Source organism: Zonotrichia leucophrys, chromosome 12 (genome assembly GCF_028769735.1).
Source record: "Zonotrichia leucophrys gambelii isolate GWCS_2022_RI chromosome 12, RI_Zleu_2.0, whole genome shotgun sequence".
NCBI lineage: Eukaryota > Metazoa > Chordata > Aves > Passeriformes > Passerellidae > Zonotrichia > Zonotrichia leucophrys.
In genome coordinates this window covers 9,444,856-9,466,547 of record NC_088182.1, presented here as the reverse complement: position 1 = coordinate 9,466,547, position 21,692 = coordinate 9,444,856, and the positions used below count along the sequence as shown (strand labels likewise).

Genomic DNA, 21,692 nt, shown 5'->3' with positions numbered 1-21,692 from the left:
TTTGTCTCTCCTGGTTTTGTATGAAAGTTAAATTCCCAAGCAGTTCATCTACTGTCCTCTGCACCTCTGGAAGCCAGTGGCCAATATCCATCAGCCTGGAGGGGGGAGAGAGAGTGCAGCCTGAAAGAGGTTTATAATCTTGTAACTTTCAATAAAAAAGTGTTTTGAATAGAGAAAATTAAAGTTATTGCTCTCAGAAAAGCAAAGAGCTGTTGTGCAAACCAGGTCTAGCCCAACTTCACCACTCATTTTCCTCTGCATGGTAGGGAGGAGCCCAGGGGATAGTGGATGCAGAACAGCTGGAAATGAAACATTCCTTTGCTGTTCTGTTCACAGAGGAGCTTATGTTGCTCTTCTGAAGTACCCTGTGATTTTGTTTCCTCCATTTAAAAGTATCAGGGATGACTCTTTCCTGATTCCAGTGAGGATATGATTTTGTGCATTAAGTTAGGCTTATTAAGAGCTGCTTGAGGGATTTCACAGGCTGGATCTTCAGCACAAATAGCTTTTCCCAAAAAACCCAAGAATCTTCACTTTTATCCATCTCTTCCTAACAATCCTCTAACAACATCAACACCAAGAAGATCCCTCTTCATTCACTGAGCTCTCTGCTGTTCACTTTTCTTAAGCACTCCCCAGCAAGATTTGCATTTCTAGTGTTAAAAAATAGAAAGAGAAAAATGGAGAGAGACTTCCCTTCCTGCAATCCTTCTCATCCTCCCAGGCATTCTCAGACAGCTTCACCAGTTTATATTTGTGGATGACCCAGTGGCAGAGGAAGCCCTGCAGTGCCTCACCCCCTTGCAAGTTGTTTGCACACACAGACTCACACAGAGCATCCACAGTAATTCTGTGCACAAGAGACAGGAATAGTGCAAAAACCAACTCCATGAGATTATTATTTCTTAATGTTCTAGTGCCTGAAATGATGTTATTAAAGTTACATTTTCCAGTCAATCTGGCAATTTCTCTTATTAAGCAGCATAGAGTGTACTGGGGACAGTCCAACACTAAGCTAGAAAGATGAAATATTGCTGATATATTGATTGTGTTATCTGAAGAAACTAACTTTCAAGAGTAAAAATTCAAGACAAATAAGATACATTTTCAGACTGATCTTTCATGGAAATTATCCAAGTTAGCAACTGTAATATGGTGAGAAATTACCAATAAAATCTAACATCATTTCCAAGGAAGAATGCTTCACTAGATACAACTGGATTTATTAATCTAAGCAGCAGGCAGCAGTAAATCCTAGCTGGCAAGGGAATCAATTCTCCCTATTAACTCCATGTAAGCTTCCAAACTCTTTCTTAAATATGGAGGTGGATAAGAAATGCAGCCTGCTGAATCCAAACCCTGAGGACTTACCTTCTTTCAAGCTCCAAATGCCATGCTAAGTGACTGTGGAGTAAAATCAAATAATAAAAGACAGCTCTATTGTGGGTTTTCAATCAAATGAAATTAAGTACTGTCAGTTTATTAGACTTTAGCACTCAAATCACTGGTGCCACCTAAGTCTAGAGGCCACTATTACTTACTTCTTTAAAAACCCTGGAGTTTGTCAAAAAAGGAAAACAAGGTTTTCTTTAATGAAAACCATCATGAATGTTTTCACTGCAAAGGGTTTGGCTCTAAGCTGCCTTCCTTAGAGCAACTGAGGCAGCCTGTCAAAAGCTACACCCTAGCAGGCAACAGCTTTTATTTTTTTGATATATCAATAGTTGAAGCCAAAAACATTATCAATATCCATATTAAAATATATTTCATCTTGGTGTCTTGTTGGGATTTTTACTGTCTTATCTAATGCTGGGGTTGGACTCACAGAGGTCCAGGGAGAAGATAGGGAGACAAGACCAAGGGCCATTGGCAGTGCCAAGAGCTGGGCACCCTCATGCACAGCCCGGGTGGCAGCATGAAGCACAAAGCAACAGCTTGGGGGTGACAGAACAGGGAGAAGTCAGGACTTCCATCTTCTGAAGTGGAGATCAATTTGCTGCAGTGATAGTAATAGCAAATTCTTGCACCTATTTTGCTTTTTACAAACTCTCCTTTGATCCCCATTATGATTGCTTTAAAAACGGCACTTGTTGTCTTTCATCCTCCAAGATCTTACAAAAGAACTGTGAAATTAAGAGGCTGTTAACTTTCCAAGGAGAAAAGGAGTTTAAGAAGTACAAGGTAGGGCTGTACTGAGAAGGGAGAAGGCAATCTGGTCTGGTGTGTGAGCCTGGCAGGAGAGCACAGAACCCTTCAGGGCAGAGTTAGAGAGCCAGAATTTGAGACGAGAAGATATAGATGCATCCTAGATGTTGGAACATGTGAATGTCCTCTCTTTCCACTGAATGCAAAGAATTAACCACCTGGACCTGCACTGTGTTACAGAATATCTTGGCATGACGGATGGGCATCTTTCTCAGAAGCATTTGGCAGCCCTTAGACAATTCAGAGGATGGTTCACAGGAACTAAGCTCTTTGACCTGTATTATGCAGGGAGTGAAACTGGATGTTGAATGGCTCAGTCACAACCCAGTCTTACAAAAAAACCCAAAACAAAACAGGTGAAGGTGCCATTCGGGATTAAATTGGTTGAAAAGAAATATCACAGTTCAGTGAAAGGGTAATTTTTGCCCATAATAAATATTTTCTGCAGTTTTGACCAGCTCAAAGCTGAAGATCCCACCTCAAATGAAGCAGAAGGATACATCAATATTACTGCAGCAGAGACAAAAAGCAATGACTGACAGGGTTCCCTGAGCTACATTTTTATGGTGAAAAGATGTTTCATTTCAAACAGAGGAAAACTGGGAAACCCACTTACAAATATATACCAGGATAGGAAGCAAAAAAAAAAACAGAACATGAGTTCTGAAATAAAAGTAGGAGTAATGAAAACTATCATTGGATATCGTGGAGTTTGTAAATTAGGACTTGAGACAACAGTTTTTAATTCTGGGCTTTGCTACAGACAGATAACTTTTCCCAGTTCAGCAGGCAAATTGTCAAGAGCAAATCTCTTGTGACAGGCAGTAGACAAAGCAAAGGAAAAACCACTGGACTCTTCACCAGACAGGGAAGATGAGGTGGCAAAAAGACATTGTGCCAACATTCAGCCTCATAATCCTTTACAAAGAGGGACTTAACTACAGCTGTAATGCCTTTTTTTGTTTTACTTCTATAGTACTTTAAAGAGAGTCCTTGTTACAAAAGTAAATTAAGTGCCCCAAAGAGCACATGCAAAATTTTAGCACCTCTAAACTTAGAGCAGTCTATGTGGAGACAAACTGAAGTAGAGTAGCTACTTCCAAGCTTAAGGAAACCTTTTAGAAAACACAGCTCCTTAGATAAGTTGAGAAAAGCCCCTTCTTTTTGCTTCTGGAAAAGCAAATCATATCTTGCTTCTCTGCTGATCCCACCAGTTTAACACAAGCAACACTTGTACCAGCACGATATAACAAGGGGTGGGCAAGGGGAGCCCAGGAGGGCTTTTTCAAGGAAGGTCACCCTACCACATAGCCAGGTTAGCACCCTCTCTCTGCTCCCAATCACAAGTCTGCTCTGACTCAGGAAAGGCACAGAAAATTAAATGAAGGATCAAATTTGGGAGATTTACAGTGGCAGTTCAAGAGGTGGCTGAGATTGATACAGGTCCATGTGTGGTATACATCAATCTCAGTGCCAACAGCAATAAGAAAACTCTTGCAAACCACAGGAAAACAAAAACAGCAGAACAAAACAAAACAAAACAAAACAACACTGGCAAATCAGGCAATAGAAGAGGTGCATTTCAGGGCAGTAACATTTAATAAAAGCATGAGCCAGGGATCAAGGTGTGAAGTGAGCAAATAGATTCGGGTAAAACTAATCTCCAACAGCTTTTTGCATCATCCCATGGGCCAGTGCACTAAGGCATCTCACAGTCAGGTTTGCCAGCAATAAGGTGATGCCCCAGCTGGAGCCCTCAGCTCACTGTGCAGCCCCAAGGTTTGGGAACCTCTTTTAGCACTGCAAAGGCAGCTGGTGCCGCAGGAAGGTGACATCACAGAGGAAGACATTTAATGCAGTAGGTGGAAAATCAGGTGTTTTATCCCAGATTTGTACTGCATTTTGATGCAAAGTGCTTAAAAGCCAGTGGGAGTCAAAAATTCAGGAAGAAATTCCAGACAGCATTAACTGTTTTAAAAGAAAGATTTCTGGCACCCCATTTAGAGTTGTTTCCAGCTTATCCACGAAGCTCTGCTAAACCTTACTAAGACTTAATTCCCATAAATGTGATTCTCCCTCAGTGTTCAGCTAAGTAGCAATGTTTCAAAAAAAGTAAATACCAAATCGTGGGAGTTGGATTATTCATTCATGTGGTAAAAGCCATTATATATTAATACATACAGATGTTCCCACTTCAGGACTGATCTAAACATATGTAGATTTTAGACTCTGACACACAAACCATCTCTTATGCAATGGCCCATGTATGAGCCCAGGCTGATTTATCCTAGACTGTGTCAGGAGGATTCACGGGAGCTGTGTGAGAGATGGAATAAGCTTATTGCTAAATGACTAAAGAAAGAGTAAGCAAGAGCCTCGCTTAAAATGAAAGGAAGGAGGGAGAAGGAGAGAAATCGAAGAGCCAGGAATATCAGATTTAGCAGGACAACAAGATGAAATATGAAAGTTCCAAAGCTCGAAGTTATTTGACATTGGAACTGGTGCAGCCTGATCTCATCAAACCAGCTGTTAAAAATTTGCCTGAATTGCCCATTAAATCTTGCTTTCAACAAGCTCAGCTCTTGTGTTTGCCCACTTCTTGCTTCCCATTAAGCCTTGACTTGGCTTCAGACACTGCCAACGTGCCAGCCTCTAAACAGACTGATGTCAAAGATCAGCACAGCACCACTTCAATGAAAGCAAACATCTGTTCAGTATGAAAGATGGATGAGACCCTGCTCCAGCAGACTTATTAATGTATTCCAGCTGTTTCCCATGGCTGCCTTAATGCAAACTGCTGTGCTGCTTTCCAGTTGCTTTGTATCACACAGGTGAAACAAAACAGGTGGAGAACCCAGTCTCAACTTCAGCCAGCACAAGAATTCACAAAAGACATGGAAACTCCTGGTGAAATTCAGAACAAAATGCTGCAAGCTGTGCTCTGTGACTCTCTGAAAAGCTCACAAAGATGTTTCTTGTGAGTACCTGTAAGCCAAGACAACCTTGAGATTTTCACATGGAAATCCTGCTCTGTGAGGAATTCATGCCCCATAGTTCTGTTGGTCAGTTTTCCCTTGGCCTTTTTTGAAACCCAAAACCGTGGCAATCAAAGGATTAGCCAGGAACAAGGTGTGGCCACAAGGAGCCTCAGGTTGGGAAATGGGGACACTGGTTAAAACAGCACTTGCAATTTGGTGAGAGTCCCAGCTCTCCCAACCATCACAAATGCCAGAGGGACTGGCAGACTCATGCCTAGGACTGAGGAAAAGTCAGTTTTGCATTGCCCCAGGCAGACACCTGCTCCCTTTTGAACAAGGGAGGGGAGCCTGGATAAGAAGGGGAGAGGCACAGGAGCTCTCCCAGGGCTGGGCTGAGCAGCTCCAGCAGCGCAGCTCCACCTGCACCCAAACCTGCCCTCTCCCCACACACCACAACCCAAGGCCAGGCAGGTGGGCAGCAGAATGAGGCTACATCTGAAAAGATGCAACACACACCTGAATGGTTGCTGCTGTGAGTTTTAAAGCTTACAGACAGTAGGAAGTAGCAATGAACTCGGGAAAATTCAGGTGTAGCTAAAGACTGCAGTCTTGGGAAGAGAGAAGATGCACGTGACAGCCTTTCTCCAGGCAGGAACACAGACCATTAAATGTAATGCTTCACATTATGCTTCCAAATACCCACTTAATTTTGATTCAACAAGGCACTTGTGCTAATAAAAATTAAAACCAGCAGGTTCTGCAGAGTGTGTAATGGATGTGTGGAAGAGCTGCGTGCGCAGGTATATCTAAAATTAACTATGAATACTAAACCTGACTACTTTCCAAGTCTGGAGAAGTCTGGGGAGCACTGCAAAACTTGGATGCCACTCCTTGGCAGGTTGCTGTGCAAGTGCCCATCCAGCCTCTCACCTCACCAGGGGTCCTCAGGATTGTGGAGGAACATCCCTGCACCAGTTATCTCCCATTCCCACCTCTCTAACCTCCAGATGGATTCTGGATTCTCCAAAAGCAAATACTGCCAAAAGTTTACCTCTTGCGACTGCATGCCATAACCAAAAGCAGCTGCTGATGATACATTTCCACCAGTTTCACACAAGTATGGATGTCTGTGTGTCCACAATGCTGCAGGAGAGCTGAGTGTGTGCTCAGGGAGGCGAGGGGGAAGAGATTGTCTCAGTGAATGTCAGATACAGCAGGTCCATTTAATGACTAAACACACATGACTGTTTGCTTATAAAACACAGTGTCACATAAATCTGCTAGGAGCTAATTGCCTATTATAGCTCATGACGCTGCTGGAGTCAGCTGCTGAATTATAAAGGGTCCTTTACAAAGGAGGGAAAGCCAGTGGAGCTCTGCCTGCCTGCCTTCACCACAGCTTCCAAACATTTTGCTTTCCAGTTCCTGTAAGGTGAATGCTTATCCCCCCTCTAAGTTATGGGGCCTCTCTGCCAAGTTTGCTTAAGTGAAAAGATATGGGATAAATTGAAATACAAGGGGGAAGAGGAGTTTCTTTGATTCTTTTTTGAAATCATTATTATTAATAATAACAAAACTTTCTCTGTTGTCTCAAGGCTCTTGTCCAGCCTCACAAATCACAGCATCTACCTCTCAACTGTCTCTGCAGCCAGCCTGGAGCTGGGTGGTATTTGCCACCACCTTGATGGCAGCAGTCACCTCCCATGGCCTGGCTGCAGCAGCAAGGAGCAGGGAATGGCAGGGAGAAGATCCACATCAGACAGGCAAGGGAGCAACGGACCACAGAGTGACACCTGGGCTCGGAGGGAAATAGGGAGCACTGAGTGATGCACCCTCTGTCTCTCAGCTCTTCTAACTTCACTCTGATTTTAACTCCACAGGTACAAGGTTTACAAGTCACCTGGGCTGTCTCGTCCAGATCTGCACATCCTTGAGCATCTTCCCACTGATTCCAGGCATAGCTCTGTGGCTCTATCCCAGGACCCCACGTAGTCCATTCCTTCCTCAGACTCACACCCCCCTGATCCCCCTGCAGAAGCATCAGCTGAGGCTGACCCTGCAGAGATGGTGCCCCAAGACCCCCCCTGCTCCTGGGGGCTGCTGGGCTGCAGACTGGAGGCATTCTGGGGGCAGGAGCAGCAGAGCACAGCATCTCATGGCAGGAAGGAACAAGATCTCTTTACACAGTGGGTTGTATGGGAAATGCATTACATTATTTAAAAAAAAAAAAAAAAAAATTAGCAAAACACATACCTTCATTTGATGCCAAGAGTTTAATCCTACCCAAATGGCACCACATTCCATAAAGAAATTATCCTCTATAAATCACTGGGCAGGAGCAGGCCACTTCCCTCACATTTCAGGGTGAAGGATTCACTGCAGTAAGGACTCTGTATGGATCAGCCATCATGCCCACAAGGGGAAAGGAGGGGATCTCCACTGAAATCTGATGGAGAAGCAGATTTATAGCTGCAACATCTCCTCCATGTGGGCTGGTGGCACAACAGTGGGGACTGCTGGAGGTCTGACTCAGACCCTCATCATTTGTATGGTCATGCATGTGGTTGCTCAAAGACTGAGGAGCAGATCCATGACTGAAGTTGGCTATTTGGCTGGAAAAGCAGATGTCTGGAGCTGAGCCATTCCACCCTCAGCCTCAGGTGAGAGCTCCTATAGGGCAGGGACTGAGAATGCTGGACCTCTGGGCTCCCCATGCACTGAGATGGCTCTGAGGAGGGACAGAACGTGGAAGGGAAGAATTAATGGAGTCTCAAATGAGTTCGCTTACTCAATCTCTGCAAACAACTTGGCACATGACCTCCAAAACAGAAGCACACACCAGATCAGGGACCTACATCCCTACTTTGGGAAAGAGGAAGATGCAATGATGCAGAAGAAAGAAACAAATCCTGTTTTCATCCACACACCTGGCAGCAGGAAGCCAGATCATACTCTTTCCAGCACAAGTTCTTGCCTCCCAGGACAAAAGCATGTTTATGCTTTTGAAACTGCTCCCCAGACCTTCTCATCAATGCTGTTCTCCCCAGACCTGAGCCAGGTCCTACCTCAAAGCTTCATTATGATAAACCACAAAAGTGTTGATTATATATTAAGGCTGGAAGTTGGAGTACTGCTGGGAAGAAAACCACAATGCCTTCACCTTGCTAACATGAACCTGCACAGTAAAAAACAGATCAATTGTGAGGAGTGATGAAGTGGATCATCTCTTCATCCCTCAGCTACACTAAATAATTTACAGGGCCATTTTGGGACTGACATGCAAAGCAGTTTAACAATGATTTAACAAAAAAGTATGAGATTCCATCTTTTCATGGTTTCCAGGTGTTGAGATCAATTTACTTCACAGCAATTTTAATTTCTGGGCCTTTCTTTTCCCTCCTCCCCACAAAACCTGCAGCTGCCAACTATGCTGGCATCTACAGCAGCTAGGAAACGAATTTCCCTGTGAAGCAAATTCTTCCAGGATGAATTGAATGAAGGCAGAGCTCATAATTGCACATTACTGAAAACATTTCTGATAAAAAATGGGGAGATATTTTTATCCACATCTCCAGTTGAAAATTGCTGGGAAAGATGCTTTTGAAAAGCCATCATCTCCAAGCATGTAATTATCAGATCCTTGAACAAAAACACACGGTCAAAGAAAAAAAAAATAATTCCATTGAAATAAAAAAATCGGGGGTGGCAATTGTTAGGAATGGAGGGGAGAAATTCTTCATCCTGTGTGATTTTGCACATTTCAAGTTACTAGACTGACTTATAAATCCATAGATTAATAAACTTGGTGGCTAAGAACATCAAGCTCAGTTAGTAATTTTTTTTTTGTTGTTATGAACAGAATAATAATAATAATATTATAAGAAATAAAAAATCAGAAGCAGACTAGCAGTCAGGCTGTCACAGACCCAGAATTTCCTAACGCCCACACAAGCACGTTTGTCTTGAAACCAAATTCTGCCACCTTGAATAGACAGGCGTACAATGACCTGGGGGCCCCATCCCATCAAGGCTTAAGACCATGCCTACCCTGATGGGATTACTCACATGCTAAAATTTATGCAGTAGCTGAACCGACAGCTGAAAAGAGCCTTAAATGTTCTTATGCCTGGTAGCATTTCATTGTCAATTGATGAACATTACTAAATATTTTTTTGCTCTACTTTTTCCTCTCCAGCTCTGCATTAGCACATCTTTCTGACTATTATTACTTGTTAGATTTAATTGTTGCTTTTATTTGCAACACCTACACATGCCTACACACAAAGCAGAGGTGCTCTTCCCTCCAAGTTGCCCAATACCTTTTTCTAACCTTCTGGGTAAAATTCCATGATTTCCATCCTTGAGTTAGGTGGATAATATCACAAGCAGTAAACATTGACATCCACACACAATCAATTTTAACAGTCCATTTTCAAAAGAAATCAAATCCTACATGCCCTAACTTATGCAAGCACTTTGGCAGTGCAGTTACCCTTGGCTTCCATGGATTAATAAAACAGAACAAACATTATAAAGAACAATGATCCTAGATATAAAGCCAAAAGCAAGACTTGACACACCACATGAAACTCAGTTCCCTTCTGTGGGTCACACTAAGCCAGAGGGCGCCTCTTCCAGTGGCAATGAAATTTTCTTAAGGAGGGTGGGAGGGAGGTTAATGCCTGGGCTGGAAACTGGGCTCCAACATTTAACACTGGAGAGAAAAACCTCCATAGCAGTTGTTCAACTGACACTGTGGACCAATATTTGTATCAAATCTCCCGGTCTTTGCACTGAAAAACATCCCTCTCATACTCATCCCTCCTCATACTGGAGGAGAAAAACTGAATTTAAAAAATTGTTTCTATAGGCCATGAAAAGCTGTAGGATATTACTTTCATCTGTTTTCTTCTATAAAAGAGCAATTTCAGTAGAATGGGTAATCTCTAGGAAAGAGCAAGAATTCATTTTGACAGCACAGATCAGCTCATTTATACTTAAAAGTTTAGTCAACAAAACTTTAGAGACCTGTTCACCAAAGTCCTAAAGCCATCAGGAGGTATCCATAAGAACCTAAGGAGGAGGGGGTAAGAGATCACAAGGCTGAAGAATAAAATGCAATGTTCAGTTTAAAAAAACCAAACCAAAACAACATGCTACCAGAGTGGGGGCGAGAGAATGACAAATCCATCACCCTCTCTTTGAGTTCCTGGAGCTGACTGTGTGTGAGCTGTTAACATCAAATGAGGAGGACTAACTGCAAACCTGGATCTCCCACAAATAAGTCATGCCCACTCAATTGCTTTCCATATGAGAGTAACATTTCTGGATAGACAGAAAATGCAAGTTGCTATATCTCAATTTTAGAAATGCTTCTGACACTGTTTCACGTGCTATTTTTGTAAGTATGTTTGGGAAGCAGGATACAGATGATTATGAAGTGTATGCAAAACTGATTGGAAAACCACACACTGAGAAAATTCATCAGTTGTTCCCAATCAGGAGGGAAAGATGTATTAAATGAAGTTCTGTGAGGACCCTCCACCAGCCTGGTATGGTTCCAAGTTTCCTCTAAATGACCTGGATGGTTGCAGAGATATTATTAAGTTTACTGACAGCCACAAGGCATGAGGGACTGGAAGCAGGCTGGGAAGTAAATTTTGAATGACTCATACATGAAAGGACAGATGTACAATTTGGTAGAGGGGAAGGCAAGTTACCATACTCGGGCAGGAAAAATCTAATGAATGAAGGATGGGGAAAAACCACCAAAGTGACAGCAAGGACTCTTCAGATTCTGTGGGCTGCAAACTAAATGTAAATCACAGTGCCATGTCATATGCAAGAAGAACTAACACCCTGCTATAAGCAAGGTGGGTATAGTCTACAAAATCTGTGAAATCATCCTTTTCTTTTACTCAGCACTGATAAAGGCCTTGGCTTGAATGCAGTCTCCAGGCTTGGGTACCAAAACCCAACAACAATGTCACCCAGCTGGAGTTCATTCAGGTTGAATTGGTGCAGGCTGGTCAGACACCTGCAAGACCACAACTTCTGAGGCTGGGGGGAGAGATGAGTTGTCTATGCTAAAAAGAATAGAGAGAGGAGGGAAAAAAGTGTTATTACTCTCTTCAAATATTTGGATGTGATGCACAGAGGGAAAGGAGTAATCTGTCATCTGTGTTAGGATGGAATACAAAGGCACTGAAATTACAAGTAAGCAAAGCTTTTCCTTAATATTTCAGAGTACTGAATTAATTTGATGCACTGTTCCCAGATTGGATATATTCAAATGCAATGTGGATGGGTGATATCACAGGTATGGCTGATACTATCTCAAGGCAGAGGAATAGCACAAACTCTCTCTGCCCAGTTTTGGCTCAAGGAAATTAAGATCAATGATTCAGACCCAGAGATGTTTGTCATGGTACACACACCCCAGTTAGTTTTTCTCTTAATCTTTCATTTGGCTGCAACTGAGGCAAAGCTGACAAGTGACGTAAGCAGCCTGATGAGCAGGACTTATATTAAATAGCACTATTGTGATGAATTCTTCAATAATAAAGATAAAATCTTTCTTCCTAGGAGATTTATCTATGAAGATTTCCTCCTGTCTTATTCTTGCTCCTCACATTAGTTTTCTATCCCTTTCAGGCATGTTTTTTTCTATTCTTTCCCCTGCTTATTTGGCAAGCAGAGAGAGAACACAGGGGAGCTGATCTCTTGAAAACTGAGAGCAGGAAGGGGCAGAGATCTATTAACAGGTCTCTTTTTCTGGCCATTCCCATCCTGCAATAAAGGGTGCAGTTTGCCAGTCTGAAAAAAGGACAGGAAATTCTGCTCCCCTTGGTCTGCAGAGAGTCCATCTCATGCTAAAAGCATGGCTTCTAATGGCATCAAAAAACCCCATATCTAAAACCAAACAACAAACCCAAATAGAAAAGCACTGAACATCCTCACTCATCTATGATCTTTATTCTTCCTTTTCCTTCTATACAAATTGTATTTTTAAAAAATCAAAAATAATTAAGTCACCCAAATGGATACGTCTGAAAGACAAATGGTCTTCTGAAGTGTCTGTACTGTCCTCAATTAACATTTTACATGAGCTGGTTTGGGATGGGATTTTCAGTGTGTGACTTGGAGCAGCACGAAGGAGATTCAGTGAGTTCTGTTGCTCTGCCCATTTCTGCAGTGATCCTGCAGTAATGACTAACTGAATGTGAAGTTTGCTAGAGCAAAACATAGAGGATGTTCCTGGACTTCAGAAAGGCCATAAAGGATTTCACGGAAGTCCTCCAACAGCAGGATAACAAAGGCTCTTGTGGAAATACAATCACCCTACTAGCAGCAGAATCACTCACTCTAAACAGAAAATAAACACCGCCTCCCATAAAACATCACTGCTACTTTGAGTTTTCTGACCCTTCCATTCTGAAGGACACACAAAATCTCTCTATGATTAAAATGTCCCATCAAAAAATGTCTGAAAGCAACTGACAGAAAGAAAAGAAATCAGCAGTACCCTAATGGTGGTGGGCCCAAAAAGCACTTCTGAAATGTTTGGATGCTTCTTTGAAACAATCCATTTGGTTTTGCCTATTTCACCTAAAATGCTTAAATGAGTGGTAAAATTGCAATTCCCTTCATTGCTTCCATTCTAGACTTCCAGAAAGCATTCCCATCAAAGCCATGATCATGGTCCTCAGGAGCACCACAAGCATAAGCTGTGAGGGTCTGACACCAGGGTAAAAAGGCTTCCTTACCCACCCAGTGACTGCACCATTCCCTTGTACATGACACAACATTGGCCCAAGATTCTTGAGAAACGTTTGGGGCTGACATCAGGAAAATTTCTTGTTTGATCACCCAGGATCCAGACATCACTATTTGCAACAACACAGCCATCTTGAAGCACCAAATGTCTCTGGTGTCACATTGGAAGGACTTCACAAATGTCCCCCTCTGCGGCTGGTGGCACCAAGGAGGCCCCTTGAGCACCCTCAGTGTCAGCCACCTCCAAACCAGGGCCCAGATCCTGGCTCAACCCCAAGAGCAGCGTGAGATTCTGCCAAGTTGTCTTTTGATCTTTCCATGGAACAAGTACATTCCTGCCAAGTCACACGCCCAGACTCCCTCAGCCTATCAGGACTCATTAGCGTGCCTCTGGCAGCTTCAAATTAAGCCCCCAAAATGCTTCTTGCTGTGCTGGTACAGTAGGTGGACATTGCCTCCAGTCACTGTCTGTGGGATTAGGCAACACAGCCAGGCTAAGATGCTTTCCACCTGGTTTATCTTACCCTCAGATTTAGGGAAGGAAAACAATTTTCTAAAGTTAGGTTTCGTGCTTTAGGGCTTCTTGATGCCAAGGAGAGGACGAAGTCAGTCTCACTACATCACTTCAGGCAGTGCAAAATGATTCAGAAACCATAAATTACCTCTGTAGCTCCAACTCCAATGTCTTTGCTTTCAGAAGGGGAAATGCTTGCATCAGAGCGGAAGACAAGCTCCATGCAGCACATTCAGCTGCAACAAGCAGAGCTACAGCATGCAACAAAGTACCTGAATATTGCACTCAGCTAGAAATATAAGAGCCTGTCCATCCTGGAAAGAGTCAGGCGGGAATTTGATGCCTGCCCTTTGTAAAGGTGCCCTTCTACACTCATCTATCTACTCTTTTGTAGAAATAAAATAGATTTTTTTTATACTCCACAGTAACAGTGAACTCGTATCTAAAGCAGGGGTTAGCAGCTCATTGAAATGTCAGATTTCCAGCAGGAGCTGAAATATTTATTAGACAAGGTAATAGTGGATTATACAGGAGGGGGAGCATTGGCAGTGATCCCACCACATTCAGCAGAGCACTTCTCCCCTCTTCCTTCCCAGCCCTCTAATCGCTATTGCTGAATGCCCAGATCATTCACACACTGAGCCTGGGAAACACGGAGCTACATTTAGATTTTGTTTTTTAAAAAGCCAAAACAGCTTTAAAGACTCCACAATATCTGAGGTACCAGAACAGCCCCTGTGACTGCCAATCTTCCAGGGGGAGAAGGAGAAGGCAGCCTGAAGGGTACTCTCCAGTGGTCACAGGGAGAAATTCTTTACAGAGAAGCCAAGAAATATTTCACAAATCAAAGCAATTAAGTTTGCATGCAACGGTTTGGATTTGTAAAACCACTTTAAAAGTAGCACATGAAGCTGTTCACGATATTAAAGGTGCTTAAAGAAAATCAGATTAAAGAAAAGTAAACTACTGGACAAGGGAAAAAATAATACAGACAAGGCTCACTCACCAAAGTCTGACTGCAAATCCTTCTTCAGTCCACAAAGCATGTCTGCTGTTATCTATCAAATCATTCAATTAATTGTAAGAGCCGCTCGGTTTTCTTTCCTCCCTGCCTGGCTGGAGCCCCTTCCCGGGCAGCCCGGGCCGGCTCCCAGCGCCGAGCGCGGCCGCAGCGGACACGCGGCTCCCGCACCGCCCGGCACCGAGATCAGCAGCCACCGTCCGGGGCTCTCCAGCTTGCGAGGACTCAGAAATGTGGCAATCCTTTAGGAAGAAATACCTTTACACGGCTGTTTAACGTGCGGCTCGCCAGTCCCATGTAGAAATAGGAAAATGAAGGGAATGGGGGATTTTTTTTTTATGAGGTCCTAAAAATCCGGTGCTAGTTCTCTGGGCTGCACTGTCCATCAGGCATTGCCAAGCAAAAGTTGGAAGCGCAGTGATTAACCGGAACAGCTGGTTGAAGGGGAGGCAGCCACTGAACCCTGACGCTCCGGCAGATGCAGCAAATGTCGAGCGAGCACTTCATTCCCGGCGGAATTCAACCCCGCGCCCCGCCGGCGGAGAGCGGGCATCATCCCGCGGGGATGCGCTGGCCCCTTCCTGCCCGAGCCCCTCCGAGGCTTTCATGGGCATGTCAGGCGGGGCGTGGGGGAATTAAAAAAGGCAGACACGGAGGGGGGTGGGCGGGCGGTGCTGCGGCGGAGGCAGCGCTGCCCCCGCACCAGAACTTGGCCGGCAGCGGAGCCGCGCAGCAGCCCCGAGTTGCAGCTGCAGTTGCAGCAGCAGCAGCAGCGGGGCTGAGCACACGAAGAGATGCGACTGCAGTGTTGCCTGACACACTTTCCTCTCCCCCACCCCCTCTTGGCAAGTGCTTGCAGAGCCTCCAGCACCTTTCAAGGCAATGTCAAGCTGCTGTCAAAGCATTACCGTGCCTCCCAAACACACACACACACGGGGCTCGTAAGGGAATATGAGGCTGCAGCCTTGTGTCCTCCCTACAGCGTTTGCTGAGAACTCGGTTTAACCCTTCCTTAGGAAGGGCAGAGGAATCAGCACGGGCAGAAGGCCAAGTCCTGTGTTGAGATTTTGTCGAGAGGAGGCTTTGAGGGCAGTGCTGGGACCCAGCTGGTCACAGGGAGTTTGGCTCTCCAGGACAAAATGCTGCACGGCTTCCCTCGAAAATGCTGCCCCTGCACTGTGGGTAGGGAAAGGGCATTGGCCCTGGAAGAAATGGTTGCAGCAAACCAGTGTCTTCTTCCTTTACTATTAAAATGGAAAAGTTGGCTGATTTGTGTTGAAGATCCAGAGCATGCAGGGTATGCCAACGCCCTGGCCATGGGGGCTATAAGGATGTGCACAGGGTCAGATCCTGCTCCAGCACTGTGCAGGTCCCCTTCTCAGCCAAGCTGTGAGATGTAAACTGTGCTAACCAGCTCATGGCAGCATTCTCCATAGTCACCCTATTCCCTTGAGAACTACAGTCATCTGTAACAGCAAGATTATGCCCACAAACAGTGAAAAGAGATCAAGACGAGCACGGACTGAGGCACAAAAAGCATCTACATTTTTGTATGAGGGTCCAGTCGTGGTTGAGACTGCTACTAGATTTGTCTGAAAGTAGCCAAGAGGTCACAAATTTAGAAGGAAGCTCATGGAAAGGCAGCAAGGTTAAGCCTTGTTTCCTTAGGAAAGAAATCAGGATAAATCAAGAGGAACTAAACACATCTGAATGCAGCAGCAGGAAATTTTTACAGACCTGGGGGCCCTAACTCTGTGTGGAGGAGGATAACTGGGTTTCAGCCTAATGCCAGAGCTCTTGTTCAGATTGAAATGCAGCAGCATCCCTATTGTGGTTCAAATTCAGCTGTTTCATGAGAGGATAACTTCTACAAAAGCAATAAAATCACTAAGTAATAAAAAAACTACTTACAAAAGAGATATTTTGGTCCATAATTTGTTTAAAAGAAGTTATTCAGTCTGACAATAGACTTAATTAGTAATTGAGGCAAAATTTATAATTAGAAATCTTTTCACACAGCTATTAATGCTTTTGCTGCAGAGAAATTTCATCTTAAAGGAAAAAACATTACCAGTTGCACCACAAATACAAGAAGCTGCTAATTTGAGAATAGCCAATTGCTTTGGACTCCATGAAATGGGTGTCTCCAAAATGGTGTTTTAAAGAAAAATTTTAAATAATTGTGTGATTAGACCACCATAAAATTCTTCCCAGGTTATCTGTTGAATAAAAAAGTGTGTGAGAACAGCTCTAATATACAGTTGAAGCTGCTTGTTTTTGTGGATGAGAACTGGCTGGAGCTGCCCCATTCCTCTGATGTTGGTGGAGAAGGAATAGGCATTTGGGCATTTCAAGCGCAGGATTGCTGGTGGCAGTTGTTGAGCTGCTTGGCAAGACACCAGAGCACCAGGAGCCTGGAGAGGACAAAGATGTTTACTCCATGGTTTCTGGCCAAAATCCACAAATACAACACTTTCTTCATGTTGCAGGTGGCACTGTATTAAAACCAGTTGAACAGCTTGAGTTTCTAATGGAGAAGGGAAAGGATACACCACACACCCCAACAAAATGAGGCAGACCAAAAACATACGGCATCAAAGTGTGTAGGTGTCATAAAAGAGCGTGAGGCATCAACCTAAGCTATGGTGACAAACTCAAGGAACAATATGTAGAGTTTGGATATTTCAGGAACAGTCTGTGCATTGTCCTGTACCTTCTTGACATAAACTTTGTGTGCTCAGAATTAGCAACTTTCAAAAAATTCCCTGGCAGTATCAACTACATACAAGCCTCACCTACAAATGTATGATTTTTAAAATAAATTAATTCTGTGGAGGTGGGATGTTAAAAAAGTCTTTTCACAGGAAAAAAAAGAAAACAAAAAAAACTCAGTTTTGTTTTTTTGGCATATTCTGATCTCTTATTACCATTCCACGAGGAAAGAGGGTTTAGGAAATGCTTTCTTGCACCTCCACTTCAGTATAAAATGCTCAAGGAAAAAGACAGCACAGGCTGAGGACAGTCCATGGCTAGAGAGCTTCTGGGTGGTCCCTATTGGAAACATCCATCCATGCAGGCTCGTGGGTATCTCTCATCCATACAACAGAAGTGGTGATGCCAGTGAATAAGCACCCACTCTGCAAAAATGGGCATTTACTTTTCTCAGGAACAGGCTGCTCTTCAAGTAAAGTTCATTTGTTGTAAGTAAGGAGTATCTACACTTACATGCACAGACATGTACTAGTGTATTTCTTGTATCCACCACATCCTGTCCTGCTCATGAAACTCGTACACATTTCCCCAGAGCTGCCTTACAAATCCTCCCAGGACCTCAGTGGGAGTGATGCTGCAAACTTTACATGGCCTAAATTGGTTGGGACAACATTTACAGAATACACTTTTATCCAAACAAGACAGGGAGGACAGCAGAGGGAAGTTCACAGGCTCTTCAGAATATCCATTATTTAGTCCAGTGTTTGATGGGTGTTTGTAACCATTACTTATTTAACCACATCCAAAAGGATCCTTGTCAGAAGCCACAGGACTGTGGAATGCTCACATAAGATCCTGATATGAACCATTTAGCACTGAACATGCTCTGAGCTGTGGAGAACACAGAGAGAATCTTACATCACTCCACATTAGGAAGTCTCAGGAGACTCTCTGAAGACAGCTGAATGAACATAATGAACAGTGAGCCACAAGAAGATGATGAGGAAAAACCCCCAACCAGATGCACTTAGCGCAGAGGAACACCGACGTTCCAACCGCATATAAAATGATATTAATAGCAACAGAAATTGCTTTGGGTTAGGGAAGGTTCAGAAGAGACTGACACAGATGCTTTCTACTTTTTTTTTAGTTCAGATGTTAAATTAAGATTTTCTGTTGCTATCTCCTTCTTCTCATCCTACTTCTTCCATTTAATAATACACCTGCACATCAGGGACCCCTGGGACTGGGGACTCATCTTCCTGCTCATCCACCTTCTCAAGGCTTGTTTCTGGCATAGCAGGCCCGGTGCTTCCAGCTGTCTTACTGGGAAAGACAGTTTTTACTGGGAATTCTAAGTATTTCTGCTCAAAATCAAGAAGTTTGGAGAGCCTATACCCTTCTTTGATTGATTTTTGGTTCCAACAGACAGGGCAGAGGAGGAGGGAGAAAAGGAAGACCCATCACTCTCTTAGTGGAAGAGGCTTCACAGCTGATTACCCAGCTACCCACTGGCTGCACATTTGCTCCATTTCATCTGCTCCAATTTTACATAGTTGTGCTTATTTAGAAACCCCAGACAACTGCATATCAGCCTCAGGCCTCAGCTCTGGTCTAAGCAGATGCCCTGATTCTTACATACAACCCCAAAATGCAATGCACTGTTTCATCAATATATTTTTATGGCAAATGGAGAAGGGACTTGAAAAGGAAAAATCTTTAAGGGTATTTAAACAGCTTAATAATGGAGCCAGAGGAAGAAGTCCTTGATTGTTCTTTTCTTCAAGTGCAAATTCCACCAGCCAGTCCTAAACATTAATTTATTACGGGTAATGAACACTGAAAGATAAATTGACCCATCCAGTAAGCAATTAGAAGCCATGCTGCACGCACACACGCAGAGCACTGAGACAGAGTACCTCCTTTACAGAGCAAAGGGACTTCCCAGACCCCATCCATTCCCTCCACCATCAGAGCACAATGAAATGGTTCCTGCACATTTTTCTGGGTAATCAGAGTAGGACACACTAGGGTTGGAGACCCCAGTGCTGATAAGAGAAGCAGTGGAAGACAAATAGGCTGCAGGAAAATACAAGGTCCTTTATTCCCCAGCCAGCTCTAATGACACAAAAGAGCTCGTTCAGGGACCTTGTTAGCAAAGGTCATCCCAACAAAAGTGAATCTTGGCTTTACAATGATTTTTAAAGCCAAATGGAGATGAGCTTGACAAGGCACAGCAATAAGAAATGCAGCAGGAGGTTAAAGATACAGCAACAACCAGCAGCCATGCCAGGGCAAGGTTGGAGTTTATGACCTGGTCCAAAAGGAGCTCTGGAAGTTGCATGCACAGCATCTGAAAGCAGGTTCAACACTTTCAGGTAGACAGAGCACATTTCTCTCATTTATCTCTACTTCTGTGGCTTTATGTATAGAACAAGTACTTTTTCTAGACAAAATACACAACCCTCCCTCCCCTTTAGAGATTCTCCTAATTGATTTTACTTTTTATCCCCCTCAAATCTTTCATGGCAATATAGCTGGCTGGTATCCCTCAGCCTTATGACATGAGTATAATCTTCAAGCATGTGTGTGTTTGGAGGAACCATGCAGACACAGAAAGCAAGAGCAGCACCATACCACTAGAGGAAACAAAATGCCTACTTCCCAGCTTTTAGTGATCCGTGTACTGGAATGAAAGAAATTTGTTGACAGGAAAAATTTTAAAAAAGAAAAAAAAAAGGGTAAGTAAGCATCTAAACTTTTCTGTGATGGGACTAATTTCCAGTTTTAAGGTCATTAAACCATTCCAATCCACAGCGAGTGCATGGCAGCTGCACTTTGAACTTGGCACTTCAATATCTGCACCAGTGGCTGCCCTGAAAGGGCCTGTTGGTGATTCCTTCAGCAAAAATGCTGGTTTTTCTTTATATTTTATTCATATCACCAAGAATGAAAAGAGTGGGTCTTTGAGCAGCTGGCCTGCATCTACCTTCCTTCCACACTATGGGTGAGCAATTTAGGTGAAACAAGCTCCAACACAATCAAAGTACAGATGAGAGAAAACATATTCTGCTATAGACCTTTGGATATAGAGAGAAAATGGGAAACAGGCACTGCAGCCCTACAAGAATAGGACACAAACTTAGAGCTCAATCAGCCCAAAGGATGGCAGGGAGCAGAGGTGTGAGCATGTAGATGGGGATGCAAAGCACATCAGCATCCCTAAACTCCTTACTGTGTTATATGTTACAAGAGCTCAGGCCTTTGCAGTAGTAGGGACTGAAGACTTCCTCCTCTTGATCTAAAAGGATGCAGTCCTTAAGCCCAAACAGAGGACCCTTCCAGTAGCAGGGATGTGGCCATGCCATAGACATGAGAAAAAGACAGAGAAAGAGGCAATTCTACAACCTGCAGGAGGTCTTAGTCAGCATCTAACTCTACTCCTGCCTGTGGGAAGAAAAACCTCTGCATCTTCCCCTTAAAGGATTCATTTTGGCACTGGTCTCTGCAGAGGCAATGCTGCCAATACAGATGGAAAAATAAGCAAGTGGGTCATCAGTCTTACCCGTTGTCACACAGTTTCTTTTCAATGAGTAGCAGTGTAACAATGCATTAACAATAAATGAAATGCCATGTTAACACTAATTTGCATAGTACAGAGCCACATTGCTCTGCTGCCTCTATTCTCTTTCCTAACTCTCCTGACCTGCATATGAAACAAGATGAAATTTAATTGCTGGGGCATTCAGTAGAATCACTGAATTCCTGCTTAATGAGCCTTCATTTGTACTCTGTTGCATCAGACACCTTCTCTCCAAGGTGCTGTATTAACTAGCTCAGATATAAAATATTTTCCAAGGCACATTTTCATATGTGTTTCAACAAAGAAATAGCAGGAAAAGCGCTGACTGCAAAAGACAATATTAGTATCAGCAGCATGATAAGGCCAGTGAAATCCCAAGAGCACCAAGATGTATTCCTCCACCAAAAAAAAGGCTTTAATGGCTTTTTTATACGCTCTAGCATGCTACTATGCAGCATCTATGCTGTGCAACTCTTCTAGAAGAGACAAGGCAAAGCTAGGTGGGACATGGCCAAGGTCTATATGGGAGACAGCCAAGAGCTAGAAGCAATACCAATAATTTTGGTGACTCAGAAAAAGCACAGCCCACGTTGCACCCAGAAGTCAGACCTCTGGATGGCTTTGCATTCAGATATCTTAGTGAGCTCACCTCATCCAGAAGTCCTTGGCTGAGGAGCTGCCCCATGTGAGGCACCTCAGGCTACATGGCCAGGCAGTCCCCTGAAAGGTCAGCTTCTTCCTCGGCTTTTGCTCAGCCACAGCACAGCCATTGCCAGCAGCACACAGCTGTGCTTCAGAGTCACATGTGGGGACCAAAGCCACCAAAGCAGGCGACATTACCTCATGGTAGCATGGGCTACAGAGCAGCACAGAAGCGGTGCCCAGCTGAGCGGGCACACAGCG

The 21,692-nt window shown here is 43.7% G+C and overlaps 1 protein-coding gene across 11 annotated transcripts in view; it reads right to left on the bottom strand.

Moving 5' to 3' along the window:
• The window catches only part of GRIP2 (glutamate receptor interacting protein 2), a 250,762-nt gene that overhangs the window by 66,089 nt on the left and 162,981 nt on the right, over window positions 1-21,692 (bottom strand). The window contains exon 1 of one of the 11 annotated variants that reach the window (XM_064724554.1): window positions 14,480-15,157. The exons of the other annotated variants lie outside the window; for them this stretch is intronic. Within the exon in view, the coding sequence (XP_064580624.1) occupies window positions 14,480-14,519 (40 nt within the window). The 5' untranslated portion in view covers window positions 14,520-15,157. Of the gene's footprint in view, window positions 1-14,479; window positions 15,158-21,692 lie in introns of those variants that run through there. 11 annotated transcript variants of the gene reach the window in all.